Source organism: Ursus maritimus, unplaced genomic scaffold (genome assembly GCF_017311325.1).
Source record: "Ursus maritimus isolate PB19 unplaced genomic scaffold, ASM1731132v1 scaffold_31, whole genome shotgun sequence".
Taxonomy (NCBI): Eukaryota; Metazoa; Chordata; class Mammalia; order Carnivora; family Ursidae; genus Ursus; species Ursus maritimus.
Genome location: NW_024425675.1, coordinates 8,568,481 through 8,591,722, shown reverse-complemented (window position 1 = coordinate 8,591,722; position 23,242 = coordinate 8,568,481). Strand labels below are relative to the sequence as shown.

General features: G+C 37.8%; 1 protein-coding gene across 1 annotated transcript in view; it reads right to left on the bottom strand.

The window, feature by feature from the left end:
- Nucleotides 1-7,213: 7,213 nt before the first annotated feature.
- Nucleotides 7,214-23,242, bottom strand: part of ODAD2 (outer dynein arm docking complex subunit 2) — a 170,923-nt gene continuing 154,894 nt past the window's right edge. Inside the window, exon 19 of the mRNA XM_008683879.2 lies at nt 7,214-7,658. Coding sequence (XP_008682101.2) covers nt 7,545-7,658 — 114 coding nt within the window. The 3' untranslated portion in view covers nt 7,214-7,544. The remainder of the gene's footprint in view (nt 7,659-23,242) is intronic.

The following is a 23,242-nucleotide window of genomic DNA, read 5'->3' as shown; positions in this document are numbered from 1 at the left end:
TCTTTTTACCTTCATAATCTGGTTAGTCCAATCTGTCTGGGAGAGAATGGGAAGAATCTATACCTAGAGAACCTCTAGAAGAAAACAGGCTTATGTCCTGAGCAGCTTTAATACTTGCCTAATTAAGGGCAGTGATTGGGCCCTAAAGATGTCACCAAAGCTGCTATTCTATGACCTTACACTACCATTATGATAATCTACATCTTCAGCATACTTTTTTTCTTTTTTTAATTTTTATTATGTTAGTCACCATACAGTACTTCATTAGTTTTTGATGTAGTGTTCCATGAGTCATTGTTCGTGTATAACACCCAGTGCTCCTTGTAATATGTGCCCTCCTTAATACCCATCACTGGGCTAATCCATCCCCCCATTCCCCTTCCTGCTGAAACCCTCAGTTTGTTTCCCAGAGTCCATAATCTCTCATGGTTCATCTCCCCCTCTGATTTCCCTCCTTCATTTTTCCCTTCCTTCTCCTAATATCCTCCATGCTATTCCTTATGTTCCACATATAAGTGAAACCATATGATAACTGTCTTTCTCCACTTGACTTATTTCACTTAGCATAATCACCTCCAATTCCATCCATGTCAATGCAAATGGTGGGCATTCATCCTTTCTGATGGCTGAGTAATATTCCTTTGTATATATGGACCGCATCTTCTTCATCCATTGGTCTGTTGAAGGGCATCTCAGCTCCTTCTACCATTTGGCTATTGTGGACATTGCTGCTATGAACATTGGGGTGCATGTGCTCCTTCTTTTCACTACATCAGTATCTTTGGGGTAAATACCCAGTAGTGTAATTGCTGGGTCATAGGGTAGCTCTATTTTTAACTTTTTCAGAAACCTCCACACTGTTTTTGACAAGTTCTTTATAGATCTTGGATACCAGCCCTTTATCTGTAGTGTCATTTGCAAATATCTTCTCCCATTTCTTGGGTTGCCTCTTTATTTTGTTGACTGTTTCCTCTGCTGTGCAGAAGCTTTTTATCTTAATGAAGTCTCAAAAGTTCATTTTTGCTTTTGTTTCCCTTGTCTTCGGAGACGTGTCTTGAAGGAAGATGCTGTGGCTGATGTCGAAGAGGTTATTGCCTATGTTCTCCTCTAGGATTTTGATGGATTCCTTTCTGACATTGAGGTCTTTCATCCATTCAGAGTTTATCTTTGTGTATGGTGTAAGAGAATGATTGAGTTTCATTCTTTGTATATAGCTGTCCAATTTTCTCAGCACCATTTATTGAAGAGACTGTCTTTTTTCCATTGGATATTTTTTCCTGCTTTGTCCAAGATCTATAAAGAACTTCTCAAGCTCAACACCCAAAAAACAAATAAGTCAAAAAATGGGCAGAAGACATGAACAGACACTTCTCCAAAGAAGACATACAAATAGCTAACAGACACATGAAAAAATGCTCAACATCATTAGCCATCAGGGAAATTCAAATCAAAACCACATTGAGATACCACCTTGAGATACCACCTTACACCTTACACCAGTTAGAATGGCAAAAATTAACAAGGCAGGAAACAACAAATGTTGGAAAGGATGTGGAGAAAAGGGAATCCTCTTACACTGTTGGTGGGAATGCAAGCCACTTTGGAAATCAGCGTAACTTTTCTAAGCTTCTATCTGAATTTGAGGAAGTCAACCTCTTCACTACTGCATTTTGTAGTGCTGCCATCATAATATGAATCTACACAGACCAAGATAGTTTTGACATGTACCCTTTTGCACAAATTATTTTTTTGGTTTTCTGTTGATGCCATTGTCAGGATTTAATCAAATAAGCTCTCATTCTAATAGATAAAGATTATGATATTGCAGACTTATGAACTGTATGTGGTTCACAAAATCATTTTGATTTTTCTGCATATTTGCTGTTATAGACTGTCTCATAAAAATTCACATGTTGAAGCCCTTAGCCTCCAATCTCAAGATTTAGGGATAACCTTTTAAGGAGGTAATTAAGGTTAAATGAGGTCAGAAGGGTGGGGCCCAATTCCATTGAATTAGGGTCCTTATATGAAGAGGAAGAGACACCAGAGACTGGTCTCTCTTTGCATGCACACAGAGGAAAGGCCATATGAGGACACAGCAAGAATCATCTGTCTGCCAGCCAGAAAGAAAGGCCTCATCAGAAACCAACCTGCTAGCAGCTTGATCTTGGACTTCTAGCCTCTAGAACTGTGAGAAAATCAATGTCTGCTATTTAAGCTACTGTGGTATTCTGTTATGGCAGCCCTAGCAGACTGATATAATAGCCAGTGTTTAAATTTGGGAAGTTGCCTGTAAAAATCTGAATTTCTCTTGAGAAGTTGTAAGATTTAGCAAAAACTGGCTGCAGATGACTGGTAATTTGCACTCTCTAGTTTTCCAGTCTCCACCAGTCCCTTTGTCTCCCAGATGTGTAGGCTGAAGGTCAGTTGCCAATTGTGTTGCTCTTATTTTATTTTTTATTGTTTTAATTTTAATTCCAGTGTTGTTAACATAGTGTTATGTTAGTTTCAGGTGTACCATATGGTGACTCAACATTTCTCCACATCACCTGGTGCTCATCATGACAGGTGCACTCCTTAATGCCCATCACCTATGTCCCCATCCCCCCACCCACTTCATGTCAATATTTCAAAAACAACAACATATCTAGCTCTCTCCACTCATTTATGTTACTTGTCTAGCCCTTGTGAACACTTAGGTTTATAATTCCTAATGTAACATATCTACCGAGAAAGGTCAGTTTTCTTTCCAATAGTGAAAAAGGATTTGCGTTTAACTATCCACACTCTTTATCTGAACTCCATTTTTTGATATATAGTCATTCTCTATGAGCAAGCCAACCAGCTATAGATTAAGCCTATATGAACCATATGATATACACTAATATACCTTTCAATCATTAAAATAAATTGGGACATAAATCTAAGCTAATGACAAATCTTAACTCTGAACATCATGAGCCAATTATGTAATTTGCAAAGGATGTCTTTTTATCAACTAATAAATCAGGGCGGTATGAACTGAAGAAAGAAAATCTCCTTTTGGTCTTGACAGATGCAAATAAAGAATAAATTATTTTTACTTGAAAATTTGAAAATAATGGAGTATAAGGATTCCATCTGTTACATGATTTCAAGTCAGCCATGACAGTTGGGCATCGAAAACATATTGAAATATTAACTTTATATCTTACATTTATAGAAATTAAAGCATAAAACTTTTTAAGAGGCAGAAAATGTAATAATCATTTGTCAAAGAAAATGGGAACAGAAGCTGGAGACATAGAGATTTGAATGCAGAGAAAAAAGGAAAATAATTGCTAGAGGGCAAGGAAATTAATCTAACAATTAGAGCATAAAAGAGAAGCACGCAAAAGGGGAAATGAGAAGTCTATGATGGTCTCCTGTATTTACTTATTGGTGGGCATAATTTTGTTGGGACTGTATTTCTATTAGATTTATACAGACAAAGTATATTAGTAAATTACAGTATTGTTTGTCTTAGGTATCTATAATGGAGTAAGCGAATGGATCAAAATCTTTCTTTTTAAAACGTTTTATGAAGCAATCGATCAATGACCTTTTGAGTTATTTCATTTGTCTGCTTCCTATGTGCTTGGGAATTAGAATTCATCTGCTTAATTTACAAAAACCAAATAAGAAAATGTTCAGAATTTACTACGGGCCACCTCAGTGTGTTTCAGTTATACGGTACTGTTAATTAGCTATAGTTGAAAGCTATTGCAAATGTGCATTTTGCAGATGAAAAATATTGATAGTGGTGTAGATGTTGAAACTACAATTCTTGTTTCATAAAAAAACAAACAAACAAACCCTGCTGATTTATTTTATCTACGGGTTGTGTATCCCATTTGTTAACTGAGGATCTCTCTTTTAAAGTTAGCATTAGGAAGAATGTCTGCCTTAGAAGTTTCTAAATAATAAAAAAGTAAAATTCACTAGGCGTGTTTTTGTTGAAAAAAAGTAATTCATGTTCATTGTGAACAGATTAGAAAACACAGAAGAGCAAAGAGAAAACAAAGATCATTGTTATTGTACCATTCAGATATAATCATTTGTTTAATCACAGTTTGGTGTATTTAAGTTGTGTCTTCTTTCATTGTGACTAACTGCATGCATATAATTTTCTAAAAATGTACCCCCCCTGTGTATATACTGCTTCAGAACCTGCTATTCAATTTAACAATATTTTATGAAAGGCTATCTATGTCATTAGCTAGTATTCTACAACATGTTTTCATTGTGTGGTTGGACCATAATTGAATTAACCAAATTTCTTCCTAACATTTGTACCATTATAAACAATGATGTGGTAAATACTCTTGTAGAATAACTCTGGACACCATCCAAAAGACACACAAAATTACACAGCTTTTGGTGTGTATTGCCAAATTGCTCTTGCAGAATGATTGTGCCCATTTAGACAGACACTAATATGACAGGAGAGTATCTATTTTGCCAGTTCTTCTGTATTTTAAGTAAGATCACAAGTAGGAAGTACATAATACAGTGCCTGCATATATTAGCATTATGTACAATTTGGTTCTCTTTCTACTCCAGTCTCATTAAGGGACAGAATTCTACCTTCTACATCTGGGTACATGAGAAAGTGTTTTTTGGGTGGGCATTTAGTGTATTTGAGACAGTGAGATTCTTAAATAAGTGGGTTTCCTTATTTTTCACTGACTTATAGGAATAAACATAGCCTATTCCATTCCAAGTCTTCCATGGAATGAAATTAAACATCTTGAATTATTTGGACTGTGAAATTATCTTTTAAACCTAATCTCATTAGGTCAAAGAAAAAAGAAAAGATTTACTCGATCTCGTTTATTGGTTTACCAAAAACTGAGATTTTCATTTTCCTAAATGGAAATAAATTTTCTGAGTATTTCGGATCATAGTCTCTTAATTCCATGCAAATGCCTTAGAGAGGCATAACGATAATACCCAAATCTATCAAAGTAATAGGATTTGCAATGCCATCCCCTAAGAAAATCAACCTTCTGTTTACTGTGAGAACCTAGGAAAGTTTTAAAAAGAAACAAGTTATTTTTAGTGCAAGTCATCCTGATAGTAGCAAAAGAACATTCACTGTGAACAGCAGAACGATCACGGCAAGGATTTCTAAAAGGAAGCCTGCAAACTGAAGACAGTGGAAGATCAAAGAATATCTACTTAAAATTCCTTCCACCTTAAACTCCTTTCAAACTGAAACAGCCGGCTATCACCAAGAGTATATTGGATTCCCAGGATGTCCTGGGGAAGAATAAAACCTAAAAAAGAACTGTTGCTGAAAACTTATAAGGAATTAAGGTTGCCAGCTTTAAATAGCAGAAAATAAATTATAACACACAAAATCTTACCAAAAACTAATGAAAAAAAAAAAGACTATTGTAGTATGTAGTAGCAAAGAGATGGTGTAGCTGTCCCCATGCTTGTTCTGTGATAGCTCTGGGTCCTTTCACTGTCTTTTTTTTTTTTTTTTTTTTTTTTTAGATTCAATTAGCCAACATATAGTACATCATTAGTTTCAGATGTAGTGTTCAGTGATTCATCAGTTGCATATAACACCCAGTCCTCATCACATCACATGCCCTCCTTAATACTTTCACTGTCTTTGACATTTTTTTAGTGAGATCAGAGTTTTCTATGATGTCATTTCACACACACACACTCACACACACACACACACACACAGAGCCAAAAATTGACCCTTAACTTCAGGTTCTCCTTTGTAGTACCTAAAAATACAACCTTTCTGGAGTTTAAGAATTAAAAAAAATTTTCCATGTCAATTTCCTTGATCTGTTTCCAAGTGCTTAGCTTCTTTTCAAATGGCACTGTTGCTTTTCTTTTATGCATTTATTAATAAAAAACGAAAACTCCAGCTCCTTTCTATGAAGCATATTTTAAAGGAAGAGTCCTTCACTTCTAATTTCTCTTCCAATCCTTTCTGTGCTGCTGTTTTCTACCTGCTGCTTCCCATGGCTCTAGGACCCCCTAATTCCAAGAATATCTTGAAATCTTTAGACAGTGGTAAAAGCTTCCTTTAATAAAAATATAACAATAATGTTTGTTCATTTTCGATAGCTGTCATAATCCATGATTTCTAAGATGTATTTTTAATGTTCATGAACCACAGCAAAACAGTATAACTTTAACCTTAGAAATATGTTGAAAGTTAAAGGATTTACACTATTATTTAAATTCAGTTCTTAGTTAGCATTAATGCGATTGCCTTGTTCCTATTATCTTTTTTTATAAACTCTTCTGAAAAGCAGAGAAGATGAATTGGTGTTTTACAAAACCTTAAAATCCTCAGAAACATCTTATCTTTTTATCAGAGAATCTATCACTGTTATAATTTTCATCCTGTACCGCCTTTTCATTTCACACAAATTATTTACATTTAATTCAATTAAGTTTATGATCTTCTCCAAATTATGACAAATATAGACAGTACTTAATATTTTTTAATAAAACCGCCTAGCCTGCTCTTCAAAGAATTAAGCGAGATTGTCAGTTTATGGAGCTGATGCATACAAAGCTATTTTCCTGGCTAGTACTGGATACTTGGGACAGTTAGTTCCCAAACATTTTAGCACACCGAGGTTGCATATGTGATTCTTTTAAGTGGCCTCTAATGTTTCCATAACCTGATAAAATGCTATTAATCTTTTGTGGCCACTTTAAAAAAAGTACTTTGTGTGCTAAAAGCGAGTTCAGAAATTCAAAGGAATTTTATGTGAAGTAATATTATCCTTACAGCAGCATAAATTAATTCTCCAATAAAAGTGTTGGTCAGTCCTGTGAGGGAAATAAAATATATAATTGTTTGTGCTTTGTAAGTCTAAAAGTAAAAATCCCACTCATTGCGTATGTTTTTGTGATTTGCATTATCTGGTACAGTGACAGTCACACATTATCTTCTCCGATGTTTGATAGTATTTAGGAGAAATCTGGAATGACCTCAGGATGATCTCTCTAGGTCCCACTGCTTGACTCTAAATTCTATTTAATAACAGTTCGTGAAATCAGCACGTCTCCTTAGAGCTCTCCCGTGGGTTGCAAGTGATCAAACAGACAAAACCATAATGACAGGGCAGTGAGATAGGTTTAACAGAAGGGGAATTCTAAAGACATGCAGGAATGACTGTTGAACTGCACACCGGGAAGGCCAAATCTTTTATTAAAATCATCACAAATACAAAAGTATCACTGAAATAGATATATGTACTCTATACATAGGTTCTCAAGTTCTTGGAAAATTATCATAAATGTATTGGCTTTACATTTCATTACATGGCATATCCCTAAAATATTAAACAGAACACAAATGTCCATGCAATTTGTGGATGAATAGCACCTTTGCATTTTTAATTCCTGTGTTTTCATCCAGACATTTATCTGTTTGTAAAGCATTTGCTAAAAAAATCCTTCTTGATCTAGGCTTCCTGGCCTTGGGACTGACATGTTCTGTGTCATGCAAAGTTTGGTAGCTGGTAATGTCGGTTCACATTTCAAGTGTACCTTGCCTTTTCTGTAGCAAGAGCCAGTCTCCGTATGTTGGATATACAACCAGCTGCGGCTTCCTGGAGGTCCTGGTCAGGGGACCCAACCATATCCAGCAGAAGCTGTCACATGTAAAAGAAGACAAAAAGGGAAACGAGTATAAATTAATTAATTAAATTAATCTCAAGGCGTAAAGTTTGGCTCTGAAAACAGTTTTCAATATTAAATGTTTTTAAAAGTCACCAAAAAAGAAAAGTACAAGAAATTCCTTTTAGGCAAATGAAAACATAAATGGTACTTAACCAGACGCAGGGATTTCTCATGAAATGCTTACCTTTTTATTTTCTGGAGCTGAGCTAAACCTGCTTCTCCCTCCTTTCTTTGGTCATCTAACTGCTCTGGATTCTGCTTTGAAATTTATCTTGCATTCTTTCTGGCTTTTCTGCCTCCAGGCCAAGCCAACAGCATAGACTATTAGCATGCCCCCTTTAGATTTAATTTCTCTGTATTCCAACCCACTTGATCATGTCACAACCTAATTATGTCAATCCCCTAACTGCTTTGACTCCCAGTGCTAAATAACTACAGCCCAGTCTATTAACTTGTCCTTTAAAGGATTTTTGTGCTCTGGCCTCAGTTTACCTTTCTAACCATTCGTCTTTTGCTTGCTCTATCCTGTAATCCAAGGTCACACACTTCCCCATTTCTTTTGCCTTCATTGATGCCATCCCTCTTCCTAAAAGGCTCTCTCATCCTCTTCTCTGACTTTCTAAATTTCATCCATCTTTCATGACCTAGTTAACTTTTCCACAAAGCCTCCATTGATTTCCATCAAATAAGATGCTATTTCTCCCTCATCACAGCTCTCATAGCAGTTTACTCAAATGCTTATTACTATCCTTATATCATATCTCCTCTTTTATTTGTTTTTATTTTTTTAAGTTTTGTTCTTTATTTAGTGAAGTAATCTCTACACCCAACGTGGGGCTCAAACTCATGACCCTGAGATTAAGAGTTGCATGCTCTTGCAACTGAGCCAGCCAGGCGCCACTATATCTTCCCTTTTAAACAGATATTTGGATTGATGTTTTCTGTCCTTCTTTAGATTGTAAACTCTGAAACTTATAATACCGTATCATGCCTAGTACATAGGAGATGCCAAATAAATATCAAAGAAATGAATCAGAACTTTAAAAATCTATCAATTATGATTCCAATGAGTAGTTCTGACAAAGGATTTGAAAATTTAATTTGATTCGTATATTTTCTACACAGTAGCATTTGGGAACAAATGTTGATTGTGACAGAAAAGAAGGATGACTTGACAAGCAAAGAGATGTTATAAAGAGAAATGTTGTGAAACGTCTTAAGTATGGTGGGCTGAGGGGTTGGGCTTTTATTCCATAGGTAATAAAAAGAAGTTATTTAAGCACTTTAATCAGGAGAGTGGCATGGTCATGTTTGTATTTTAGAAAGATAACTTACATGGCACTGTGCTGAATATGGACTGTAGAGAAAAGATACTGAAGGCTCCTTGAAATCCTTCAGGCCAGAGGTGATGAGAGTTGAACACAGCAGGACCCAGGCATAGTGTGGCCAGAATGAATTCAAGGGACATTTTGGGGGGTTAAACCATTCAACAAATGGCCCAAGGAGAGCTGGTTATCCAAATAGAAGAAAATAAAGATGGAATCTCCCATTATACATATATGATTTGGTAAATCATATAATCCCTTGATGATTTTAAAAAATTATTAATGATTTCCCTTTACATAACGTATTTTCTCCTTCCTTCACTCAAGTAGATGATGATTCAAAAGAATTCATGAATTCCCTCGATTCCATTGTTTTATAAATATAGCATTAAACTCTTCCAACAGCCTAAATCACTTTAATAGACAATATTTATTACTATATTAATTTTTTTATTACATGTCGTTATAATGAATAATGTCAGTTACCTGTAGGCTTTTCTGGGCCCTGGATGAGAGAGGGCCTGATTGCTACATGAAAGACTTGATTTCCACAAGCAAATGGGATGTATAGATGTATAGTTCTCTGTATATGTTGTTCAGGAAGTTGGAGGAACATAGATTGCCCGCTCTAACAAGCCCAGCTAATGCCTATCTCACAAGGCCAGCCTGTCTTGCTTTTGCACTGGTCCTTGGTCTCTCCTCCAGTAGATTCTGTTGTTGATATTTTTTAAATCTAGGAAGAGGTGAACTAGAGTTCTAGTGTGAACCCAGACTATCTGAGCAGAGAACTAGACACTTGCCTTATGCAGTTCAGCTGCTTTCTAGAAAAGGCAAACAGTAGTCAAGCAGCTGGTTTTTGAGGTCATAGCTCCTTGGATTTGTATCCTGACTCTTTCACTTACTGGGTGGGTTACTGAACCTCTAACCCCTATCTTCTCATAAATTTAAGGGAATCACCTGCCTCTGAGGCTTCTTGTGAAGATGAGTGAGATAATAGAGACCTTGAGAAAATGTTTGAACACCTGTATTCACAGCTTCTTCCTGTCTTTACATCCTTTGCTCTTTCCCTGCTCTCCTCTTCCCATTTAAGTCTGACTGTTCCCTGAGCCTTGCATGGATCCAAGCATGCAGTGTGTGAGAGGAAAAACTGGAGAAGCACAGGCGGGGAGAATTCACACCAGACAAGGTGGAGGATTCCTTGTGGGAGAGAAAGAAACAACATGTGGGGAAGGAAAGGAGGAAGGTGGAGAGAAGGAAGAGCTTCCACCCTGTTTTGAATAGAGAGTTTGGAAAAGTTGGAATAGGGGGGTTATTTTAGGAGCAACTTTAGGGTGAGACAGATGTACTGAGTACAAAAAAAGATAAGAGGATTTTAAAGAAGTTTAACAGTGCTGTTTTCAAGAAAGAGTGCAACTAGGATTAAAATCACTTTCTGTTGCTACTCGGTCTCCAGGCTTATGTGTCTGACTGCATTTCCATGTCGGGACTGGACCACGAGGCAGCTTGGCTTCACGCAGGTTATGCATTTGAATCACATAAACCCATGCTCAGTACAAAGTAAGAGCTCCATAAGTGGTATTCATTATCATCGTGATTATTTCGCCAGTTCTGAAGTCTGGTTCTGGCTTCTATTCCCTGGAGCCCAGCCCTGGTTAGTTTGGGAGGAATGAGGAAGCAGGAATTTTGGCCCTAAGGTCAGTCTAGCCCTGTCAGCACTTTCTGCAGTCCCCACCTCATCTCTGGTTGACCCCTATGGGCACCAATGGCCCAGGCTTCCCTTGGCATCAGCTATTGCCACCACGCCTTGCATGGCTCCCTTGGAAAGCAGCCCTTTGGCCTGATACCTGCCCAAACCGAACTTGCATTTTGTCCATTCTCCCTCAGATCATGTTTTTGCTTTATGGTTCCCCCCTCCTCTGGCTTTCCAAGTCAGTTGCATTTATTCCCAAACCCCTGATGCCAGTTATATAATTTCATATTACATAAACTAATGAACTGTGAGTGTGAAATGTACTAGTCATAACGTTTGGCAGGCTGTTGGCATCTCGGTAGAGAGCCTGCAGTGTGTTGGCTATGCCAGGAATCAGCGAGATAAAGGTTGCAGAGGGGAGGATCTGCTGTGCATTCATTCACATGCTTTACGGTGGAATATAATATCAAATCAATGCAGGACCCTTTTTATGACTCTACTCTGTCAATGACTTTTTCTAGGACCTGAGTAACTTCTAGACCTGAATGCATTAAGAGGACTACTACTCTTTGGGGAATTAATTTAGCCTCAGTTTCTTGCACTAACCACAAGGTTTCATTCTTTATCACATATGGTGGTTAGTAAATGTTTAATCTAAAAGCTCCACCAGTGGAACCCAGCAGTCCAGTATCTTAAAGGCCCAAAGTAGAGGCAAGGGTGAAATTTTTAAAAAATAAATAAAAGGAGAAAAGGATGGCTTAGAACAGTACCTGTGGTAGGCAGTGAGAGTTGCTTCCTTGAATGTACCTGGAGTGACTCACTGGCACTGGGCCTGTAGGTTACCTAACATTTGTACAATGTGAAATGATTTTATTAGCTACCAAGCTTACTATGTGCCAGGCACAGTGATTTATTCTTCACAAGTTAATTTATCCTGCTCTACCTATTTTCCTTAGCCAGGAACATTCTCAATCAAGGGTATAGTGTTGGAAGTGTAGAACTTTCTGTGTGCTCAGGGTATGAATGGCTTGATATTTGAGAAGCACTCCTGAGACTCTCTTTTGGGGATGCTGCTGCTGAGTTTATTGGTTTTCCTGCACTTTACTTACTGCTGTCAGTCAATGTTACTCATTGCTTTGTTACTACACCCAGAGGCTGTGTTGCGAATGCTGCTTTACAAATTGAAAAAGGATGTGCTACTTGCCCAAACCACTATCTGAACAACATGTACGATATATGTGTCTTGGTTTTGAATCGGACTCAGGATTATACGCTTTTATTTTTAAGAGCTTCTTAGGCAAACTAGGGCACTCAGAGGAATGCTTTAAAATGAATAGAAACATCCACATAACAGAAACTTAGTGTAAAATTCTGCATTTGATGGGCAGCTAACAGAAATAAAGAGCAGCATGTGTTTTCCAATCACTAACACACGGGGCAAGGTGAGGGCGTTTTGTAATACTTGGCGATAATTACGTAAAGGGGTACTTTTCTTAAGAAAGTGAGTTGCAAATTGGTTACAAGTGATTATGGAAGCAGTACACTCTTCTGGGTGTATATTTTTTGATCTGTAGACATTTTCCAACTATAAAAGCATTTTTGATATTATAAGGGGGAAAAACACCTCAGGTTTACCTTTTTGAAGTGTTTGCTCCTTTCAAAAACTTTCCTCTTTTTAATCTTTCCCTCCCCCAAACATACCCAAGGACCTTAAATTTATTGGGAGTTTCATATGTACACTGAAGGAAAACTGGCCCCCTTGCTTTCAAAGTTAATTGCACAGGGTGCTTTAAAACATCATTCAAACACATTACTTTTTACAACGTTGGCGTGAACGAGGACAAGGGGAGGGGCACAAAGCGTGGTTTGTGGATCGGAGTAACACAAATACTTCCTCCAGTGTCAAAGGCTTTGATCTCAAGGTGCATGCCCTCACTACGCAGCTGTGACCTATGATTCACATCCCCTAGAAGGTGAGACAAAGGTAGCATGGGAATTGGTGTCTGCATTCAATTTTTACTTTTATATCTAACAGTTCATGATTTTATATAATATTTCAGTTGTATGAAAAATATGTACCAATTTGAGTGATAACAGATTTTCTTGTGGTTTGACTCAACATTGTTTGGGTGAACACAGACTGGAAATATGAGTTTTAATTAGAGCCGGATGAGCTCTGAAATACCTGCCTGCACACCAAGCTTAGCAGGTTTTCCAGAAAGATCTTGAGTTCCCAGAGCTCATTTGAACTGTGAACGCTTTAGCTGTTTTCCCATTCACAAGGCATCGCGGTGTGGTTGTCGCACTAGTGTGCAGCCCAGGAACAAGCAAGGCATTTGCACCGCGTCTGCCTTGCACAGTGGCTTCCTGGCTATGCAGGTTGGCTGAGGCTCCTCAGTGGTTTCCCTCACATCCCGACTTTGAGCCCTGGTAATTCATTTCATATGACAGCTCACCAGAGCCGTGGGCCTCAAAACATATTTTACATTTGTTGGTTGGGGCAAAACCTTTGATTCTGTTTGGTCAGTGAAGTGAATCAAGGGGCTTGCCCTTTAATGGTGTCTGCCTTCCAGTGACAGGAGCGTGTGTCCTATTTACCCGATGTGAGGTTCATATCCACAAAGCTTGAAAGCGGGGTCTACATGTTTGATCTGGTGCCTCTTCTGTGCAGATGTATGTTTACAGTTGAGTAGGTTTGCCCTCTCAAAAAGGTTTGCCCTTTTCTTCCACATTGTTTTTCCATGAGCCTTCCAGTAGAGAGCTCTTGTGCCCAGACACACACACACACACACACACACACACACACACACACACACAGGCACGTGCTAAAGAGAGCCCTAACAACCTTCTAAAGAATGCTAGAAATTCTAGAAATGGACATGCCTTGATGACTGGCAGCATCAGGAGATTGTGGGACTCTGTGTTCTCCGTTAGAGGAAAAGGAAGTGGTAAGTCTTCACAAGCCCTGCATGGAAGTTCATGGTATTGTTTGGAATGGATTCAAGTTGCTCTTCAATTTTTTTTTCCTATCAACTATAAAGCCTATCTGTGCATATGGGAGTTTCCTGGCTAAGACTGCTAAAGAAATGATAGGCTGGGAATGGATAAAAAGATTTATGAGGATAGGGTTGTTTAGGATTGCATTTTGCTATTGGGTAGATCAAATGACAAAGATAATTCTCTGGAAGTAAAAAAAAAAACCACTATATTCTCATAGATTATGGAGTGTAGTGGCTGTGAGTTCATGCTTTGAGTTCACAGTCTGGGTTTGAATCCTGACTTCCTAACTGCATATGACGTGGGGTAACTCTCTTTGATCTTCAGTTCTTCTTACCAGTAAAATTAGGATTGGCAATAGTACCTTTTTAACAGGAAAGATGTGGGGATTAAATGAAATAATAAATGTAAAGTGCTTCTTCTACATGTTCCTACATGATGATTGTTATAATTACCATTGTTGGTATTATCTAGAATTGGAGGTTGTAGGGTAGAGAGATTAAAATGAATTTTTTTTTTGTCAGCTCACTTTCTCTGCTAGAGTTCCAATCAGATTGACTCCAATCAGCAATTTTGGTCTAGTTATATTGAGAATTAGTATGTTAACAGGGCCTTGTCATGTCCTGTTAGGTGAAGAAAGTGCCACTAACACAACTCTGTGTTCATGGTAATAGATTGATCATTTCTTCAAATTACAGTTTCCTCCTGCATCAGTTTCTAGTCCAGAAGGACATCAGCCCCCATGGGTAAATAAAGGCACGAGGTAGCTATTAATAAAGATGAGATAAAAGCATCAGATATGAAATATGTTTCCAAGGGAAATGGGAGAAGTTGGATGAATAGGGAAATGGTTAGAATTCTAAATATTCACAAAAATGTAAGGCTAAACTCTTTTATCAATTTATATTATAGAAAACAGAGCTCACTCACACTTTGCTATTAGAATAATTGAATAAAACTACTGTACCTTTGTCTTGGAAAAGATTATCCTATAAACTTATTTATGAGTCTGATTAGAACGCAGATGCTTTTTTTTGTAAGGTTTTCTACTTGTTCTTATTGGATTGGAAGATGTTGAAGTTAGAAACTTCAATCTAAGCAAAGGAACGTGGAGAAGACCGTACAGAAATGAAATACACTGAGAATTTAATATTTTAAATGATTAGTGTTAATCTCTTCCCCTACCTGACCTTTACAAGACCTGATGAAAAGATTTGCACCCAGCAAAAAAGGTAAACTTAAGACTCACATGTCTTCTCTCTTATTGGATTAAGAGTTTGTCTGAATATAGAATTAGAAGTCAAATTTGAAGAATTGGAAGAATTTTGAAGACATTGCTCCATTTTCTTCTTGCTTCCAGTGTTACTGTTGAGAAGCCCAAAGTGTTCTTGACGTTTGGTTTCTCTCACTCAATCTTCTTTTTCTCTCCTTTCTCTTTTGAAGATTGTAGAATCTTTTTATTATTACTATACTTAATGTTCTAAAATTTTACAGTGCTATATCTTGTGATAGGTCTGCTTCTGTCCTTGTATACAGGGCACCTGATGTGCCATTTCAATCTGGTAATTCATGCACTTCAATTCTGGGAAATTCTCTTGAATGATCTCATTTCATTTCCTCCTTTCCATTTTCTCAGTTATCCCTTTGAGAAATTAATATTCTGAAGTTAGATCTTTTGCACTGGTTCTCTAATTTTTATCTTTCCTTCCCTATTTTCATCTTTTTATCTTTTTGCTCTACTTTCTGAAACATTTCTTTTTTTTCTTTTTAAATTTTTATTTAAATTCTAGTTAGTTAATATACAGTGCAATATTGGTTTCAGGAGAAGAATTCAGTGATTCATCACTTACATATAACACCCAGTGCTCATCATAACAAGTGCCCTCCTTAATGCCCATTACCCATCTAGCCCATCCTCCACCCCACCTCCTTCCATCAACCCTCAGTTTGTTCTCACTTTGTTTCCCACTCTTTTTTCCCCCTTCCCATATATTCATGTTTTGTTTCTTAAATTCCACATGAGTGAAATCATATGGTATTTGTCTTTCTCTAACTGACTTAATTCACTTAGTAAGTGAAATACTCTCTAGCTCCATCCACGTCATTGCAAATGGCAAGATTTCATTCTTTTTGATGGCTGAGTAATATTCCATCATATATATATATATACCACATCTTCCTTATCCATTTATCAGTCAATGTCGATTTGGGCTCTTTCCATAGTTTGGCTATTGTTGATAATGCTGCTATAAACATCAGGGTGCACCCACCTCTTTGAATCTGTATTTTTGTATCCTTTGGGTAAATACCTAGTAGTGCAATTGCTGGCTCATAGGGTAGTTCTATTTTTAACTTTTTGAAAAAACTTCATACTATTTTCTAGAGTGGCTGCCCCAGTTTGCATTTCCACCAACAGTGCAAGAGGGTTCCCCTCTCTCTGCATCTTTGCCACCATCTGTTGTTTCCTGTGTTGTTAATTTTATCCATTCTGATAGGTATGAGGTGGTATCTCATCATAGTTTTGATTTGTATTTCCCTGATGATGAGTGATGTTGAGCATCTTGTCATGTGTCTGTTAGCCATCTGGATGTCTTCTTTGGAAAAATGCCTATTCATGTCTTCTGCCTGTTTCTTAACTGGATTATGTGTTTTCTGGATGTTGAGTTTGATAAGTTCTTTATATATTTTGGATACTAATCATTTATCAGATATGTTATTTGTAAATATCTTCTCCCATTCCATAGGCTGCCTTTTAGTTTTGTTGATTGTTTCCTTCACTGTGCAGAAGGCTTGTATCCTGATGAAGTCCCAGTAGTTCATTTTTGCTTTTGTTTCCCTTACCTCTGGCAATGTGTTTAGTAAGAAGCTTCTCTGGCCTAGGTCAAAGAGGTTGCTGTCTCTGCTCTCCTCTAGGATTTTGATGGTTTCCTGTCTCATTTTTAGGCCTTTCATCCATTTTGAATTTATTTTTGTGTATGGTATAAGAAAGTGGTCCAGTTTCATTCTTCTGCATGTAGGTGTCCAGGTTTCCCAACACTGTATGTTGAAGAAACTGTCTTTTTTTCCGTTGAATATTCTTTCCTGCTTTGTTGAAGATTAGTTGACCATAGAGTTGTGGGTCCATTTCTGAGTTTTCTATTCTGTTCCATTGATCTGTGTCTGTTTCTGTGCCGGTACCATACTGTCTTGATGACTACAGCTTTGTAACACAGCTTGAAGTCTGAAATTGTGATGCCTCCAGCTTTACTTTTCTTTTTCAAGTTTGCTTTGGCTATTCAGGGTCTTTTGTAGTTCCATAGATATTTTAGGATTGTTTGTTTTAGCTCTGTGAAAAATGCTCGTCATATTTTGAAAGGGATTGCATTAAATGTGTAGGTTGCTTTGGGTAGTATAGACATTTTAACAATGTTTGTTCTTCTGATCTGTGGGCATGGAATGCTTTTCCATTTCTTTGTATCCTTTTCAATTTCTTTCATAAGTGTTCTATAGTTTTTAGGGTACAGATTGTTTACATCTTTGTTTAGGTTTATTCCTAGGTATCTTATGGTTTTTGGTGTAATTGTCAATGAGATCAATGCTTGATTTCTTTTTCTGCTGCTTCATTATTGGTGTATAGAAATGCAACAGACTTCTGTATGTTGATTTTATATCCTGAGACCTTGCTGGATTCATGTATTAGTTCTAGTAATTTTTTGGTGGAGTCTTTCAGGGTTTCAACAGAGAGTATCATGTCATCCACAAATAGTGAAAGTTTGACTTCTTCTTTGCCAACTTGGATGCCTTTTATTTCCTTTTGTTGTCTGATTGCTGAGGCTAAGACTTCCCGTACTATGCTAAATAGTAATGATGAGAGTGGACATCCCTGTCTTGTTCCTGACCATAAAGGAAAAGCCCTCATTTTTCCCCATTGAGGATGATATTAGCTGTGGGTATTTCCTATATGGCCTTTATGATGTCGAGGGTTTTTATCAAGATTGGATGCTGTATTTTGTTAAATGCTTTTTTTTTATTTTGCATCTACTAAGAGGATCATATGGTTCTTAGCCTTTCTTTTGTTAATATGGTTATCACCTTGAATGCTTTGCGAATATTGAACCACCCCAGCAGCCCAGGAATAAATCCTACTTGATCGTGGTGAATAATTCTTTTAATGCACTGTTGGATCTGTTTTGCTAGTATCTTGTTGAGAATTTCTGCATCCATGTTCATCAGGGATACTGGCCTGGAATTCTCTTTTTTAGTGGGGTCTTTATCTGGATTTGGAATCAAGGTAATGCTGGCCCCATAGAATGAGTTTGGAAGTTTTCCTTCCATTCCTATTTTTGGGAACAATTTGAGAAGAATAGGGATTAACTCTTCTTTAAATGCCTGGTAGAATTTGCCTATGAAGCCATCTGGTCCTGGACTTTGGTTGGTTGGGAGATTTTTTGATTACTGATTCAATTTCTTTGCTGGTTATGGGTCTGTTCAAGTTTTGTATTTCTTTCTGTTTCAGTTTTGGTAGTTTGTATGTTTCTAGGAATTTGTCCATTTCTCCCAGATTGTCCAGTTTGTTGGCAAATAATTTTTCATAATATTCTCTTATAATTGTATTTCCATGGTGTTGGTTGTTATCTCTCCTCTTTCATTTGTTATTTTACTTATTTGGGTCCTTTCTCTTTTCTTTTTGATAAGTCTGGCTAGGGGGTTTATCAATTTTATTAATTCTTTCAAAGAACCAGCTCTTAGTTTGTTGATCTGTTTTACTGTGTTTTGTTTGTTTGTTTCTATATTGTTTATTTCTGCTCTAATATTTATTTATTTCCCTTCTGCTGGTTTTAGGTTTTGTTTGTTGTTCCTTTTCTAGCTCCTTAAGGTATAAGGTTAGGATGTGTGTTTTTGAGACTTTTCTTGCTTCTTGAGATAGACCTGTATTGCTATATATGTCCCTCTTAGGACTGCCTATGTTGCATCCGAAAGGTTTTGGACTGTGATGTTTTCATTTTCATTTGCTTCCATGTACTGTTTTGTTTTTTCTTTAATTTCCTTGTTAACCCACTTCATTCTTTAGTAGGATGTTCTTTAAGCTTCATGTATTTATGATTCTTCCTAATTTTTTCTTGTGGTTAACTTCAAGTTTCATAGCATTGTGGTCTGAAAATATGCATGGTATGATCTTAATCTTTTTGTACTTGCTGAGGGCTGATCTGTGACCCAGTATGTGATCTATTCTGGAGAATGTTTCATGTGTACTCGAAAATAATGTGTATTCTTCTGCTTTAAGATGAAGTGTTTTGAATATATCTGTTAAGTCCATCTGGTCCAGTGTGTTATTCAAAGCCATTGTTTCTGTGTTGATTTTGTGCTTAGATGATCTGTCTGTTGCTGTTAGTGGGTATGAAACTGCCCTACTATTATTGTGTTATTATCGATGAGTTTCTTTATGTTTGTTTTAATTGACTTATATATTTGGGTGCTCCCAAGTTGGGGACATAAATATTTACATTTGTCAGATCTTCTTTTTTTTTTTCTTTTTAAGATTTACTTATTTATTTTAGAGAGGCAGAGAGGGAGAGCGCGAAAGAGTGAGTGAGAGGAGGGGCAGAGGGAGAGAATCTGCAAGCAGACTCCCCATTGAGTGTGGAATCTGATGCAGGGCTCCATCCCACGACCCATGAAATGACAACCTGAGCTGAAACCATGAGTCAGAGACTTAACAGACTGAGCCACCCAGGCGCCCCTAGATCTTCTTGATGGATAGATGCCTCTGAGAGATTTATCTTCCAACTCTTCAGTTCATGCTCCCTGAATGTTCTTTTTTTATAGAGCTCTGTTTCGGTTTCATACATGCAATACTTTTATATCTCTCTGAGGATTTTCACTTTTTTTCCTTCTCTCTGCTACACTCTGTTTCTTTCAAGAACTGATTTGTTTGTTTCTATTTATTTCAGTTTCTGTCTTCTATGTTCAAGACATGCTTCAGATGTGACTTACTTGGATGAATGGAGAGTCTGAGCACGTGGATAGGGCTTGTTGACTTTGTGTTTTACTGCTGGGTAATCTGGGTGGTCTCAGGGCCACTCAGAGTTGTGCTGTCCATGAAGACGCCAGATTAAAGGGGCCTGAAATGCAGCTCTTACTTGCTCACCAATTCATGAACAATGTTCAGGGGCTACATCTTCCTGGACGAAGGGATGCCTTTTTCTTCCTACAGAAGTGTGATCTCCTTTTTAAGTCTGACACCAGCAAAACTACATCTTCCCAGAGGGAACATCTTTTTCTAATTCACACACAACAGTTCCCATAAGCCATCAGAGGCCTGGAAAGGCTGGCTGGAGTACTCCCCAGGTCAATTTCTTGAAATCTTTTGTGTTGAGCTGGTCAAATTCTCCAAGTAAGAGCTTTTCAAACTCCAGCCCACAGAGTAAGGGACTGGTTTGTACGGATTTGGGACTGAGTAGGGCAAATAGTCCAGTTAGCTTTCAGTGTTTATATGCTCACCTAATCTCCATCTTCAGTAGAATATCCTTACCTCACAGTGGCTGTTGTCCTCCAGTCCAGAGACCCTATTTTATCTTCTCTGGGCAGCTGCTAAGTTGGGGAAGGGCAGTGACTTGCTGTGTGGAGTTGGGGAAGGGGCTCTTTTACTCAGTTTTCTTTATTACAGCCTCCATCCTGAACCCTACCAACCAATTCCAGAGGTACTTAGGGATACCAGTTCCTAATATTTTGAGGCTTCCACATTGCAAACTGGGTTTGTTCTCAGTTTCTCCCACTATTGGCTTCGCATTCTGATTCTTGAAGTCGGCTAGGCAGTTGTCGCTCTTCCACTGAATTTCAATTTATAAAATGTTATTTTCTCCTCTCCAATTCTCCCTGTCTTTGTTGGTCTTTTTTTAAAGTCCCTTGAATGTAATGTTAGATTTCAGAAGGAAATAAAATTAGATGCAGTAGTTTAATCTGCTACTGTACTTGAAACAATCTATAGATTTTCTCCAGACTCCAGGAAAAATGTCCTGGATATCAACTTTGAATACAATGCCTGCGTTTAACGTGGGTTATCTCCTATTGAGAAGAGACTGTGGTTGTCTATGTTCTATTGTTAGATCAGTTTTGTAAAAGAATATTTAGAAATAAATTTTTTGGAAAGAGGTTGTATATAATACATACATATATGAGTCTCCAGCTCAGACCATTCAACTGCCTGCTTGACATCTGCACTTGGATATAAAACACACTAAGTTTCATATGAACAAAGCTCAACTCTTGATCCTTCCTTCCAAAACCTGTTTCCCCATGGCCTCCCCACCTCAGTTCATGTCAACTCATCTTTCCAGTTGGCTAGGCCAAAAACCTTGGAGTTCCTAGACGTCTCTCTTTCTCTTACTGCCTTTATGCCTTATCCAAGCTGTGAACAGATCCTGTTGGCTTTACCTTCAAAATGTACTCAGAATCTGACCTCTTCTCATTACCTCCACTGCTGGGGTCTGAGCTACTATCATCTCCTGCTTGGATTTAAGGACGGGGCCAAGTTTTTGATATGCAAGAAGAATTGGAGCTGACTTTGAAAGGTATAGCTTAGAGAAAACTAAATCACTCAGATAGGCAATTTGGGAGAATCTTTCCTTCTTTTAAAGAAGAAAAGGCAGAGAAGAGAAGAGATAGTAAAGCAGTCCACTGGGAGAATGAAAGCCTACTTCAGAAATGGCCACAGGGCTTTTTATGAGCTGCCAAATGTAATACTTGACTTGGAAGTTGTTGGCATCGCTACAATGTATATTCCCTTCCATTACGACAAATCTTTAATTTTTTAAACTTATTTAATTTTTTTTTTTGCTTTGCATACAATGGCCTTATAAGAATTTTCTTGCTTTGTTTGTTGTTTTCATCAAGGTAGAAGTTAGTGAGGAGGACAAGATAAAAGGCTGAAGTTCCAAGTCTATGCCAGCTCTGTATAATATAGGAACAAAATGCTTGCAAGAGTGAAACAATCCATAACCTGAATCAAATTAGCAGATGCTGGGTGATATATAGAATTCCCTCTAAATTAGACGTTGTCTAGGGAAGTTTGAGCCAGTATTTCCTGTATGATCATGGGAATGGCAGCCTTAGCTAACATCTGAGCTACTGAATATGGTTGTTTGGGTTTTTTTGTAACATGAATAAAACCGTGACTAAAGATGACATCTCATCTCAAAATAAAAAAATAAACAGTGTGACCCAAATAATAAGGTCACTTGTAGCCTCAGAATTTGACCTCCTCAGTTCCATTGATCTTTATCCCTACGCCACATCTACTGGTTACCTATTCTTGTGGTCATACCTAGGAAATTCCTAATACCAGGAACCGTTTCATCTCTGCTTCTAATTGCCCTCTTGCAGAAGCTCCAGGTTCTGGAAGAGACAGACTGGGACTGAGAACACAGGAGACACTTGTATCTTCACAGTCTCCTTACTCTTGCCTACCTTCTGTGATCCACCACGTCAGCTGCTTTTCTGTCACTAGGTTTAGCTCTCTTTTCTCTACTATTCTTCTATCATACCAATATTACAAATTGAAATCCCGGATCTCAACCAGGCTTCTAGATAATGCACACACATTCATGATCTCTCATCTCAACTGGCTCTCCATTCTGGTAATCCATGTAGGTATCTTTCTCATCAGCTTTCTTTCTCTGCAGCAGCTATTTAAAATTTTCTCTACTCTCCTCAAATTACCTAACTTACCACTTCAGTTCCTTGCTCTCAGCCTGTGCCTTTGCCTCCTACTTGATGGGGAAAATAGAAATCACCAAAAGGGAAATTGCCCAACTCCCTGCCATCTCAGTCACAGATTCCCACTGCAAATGTGTCCACCCTTTCCCTCCTTGCCATCTGTCATATACAAGGTGTATCTCTCCTGCAGGCTAAACTCATCTCCATGCCCTCAAGCGCTGTGTTCCCCCTCCTCTCCACTCCTCTGGAAGCTTACTCCACCGTCGTTCCCACTCTGATACCTTCACCGTTTCCCCTCTCTTCCTGCTCTTGCCAATTAGCACATAAGGACACTCATGTTTCTGCCGTCTCCGAACACAAAAACAAACAAACAAAAGAAAAAAAAAAACTCACCCCAACTACCTTTACTTCCCCTTTCAGTTATCATTCTTGCTACCTTTTCTTCTCCACCAAGCTTTTCAGAGCGGCCTCTCTTGCTGTCCTCATTTCCTCACCTCTTTTCCGAGATTATTAGAATTTATTTGCTCTGAATCCAGTAGACACTTTTTGTTCCTTTCTTCACTTTTCAGTTGGTCATGTCCTTGTGCTCAGAATAATCTCTCTTCTTGACTTCCTTAAAATAGCACTTTCCTGATTTGTTTTGATTGTTTTCTCTTTAAGACTCTAATTGCTTTTTTTTTTTCTTGTGGAATCCTCTTTCTCTGCCCATCGTGGTATGACTCAGGATATCATCTCAACCCTCTCATTTTTTTCTTTTCTCTGTATACCCTCCAAGAGAAATGTCACCCACTCTCATTATTTCATGGACCATGGCTCTCAAATCTGTGTTGTTAAGGCTTCATATCAAGCA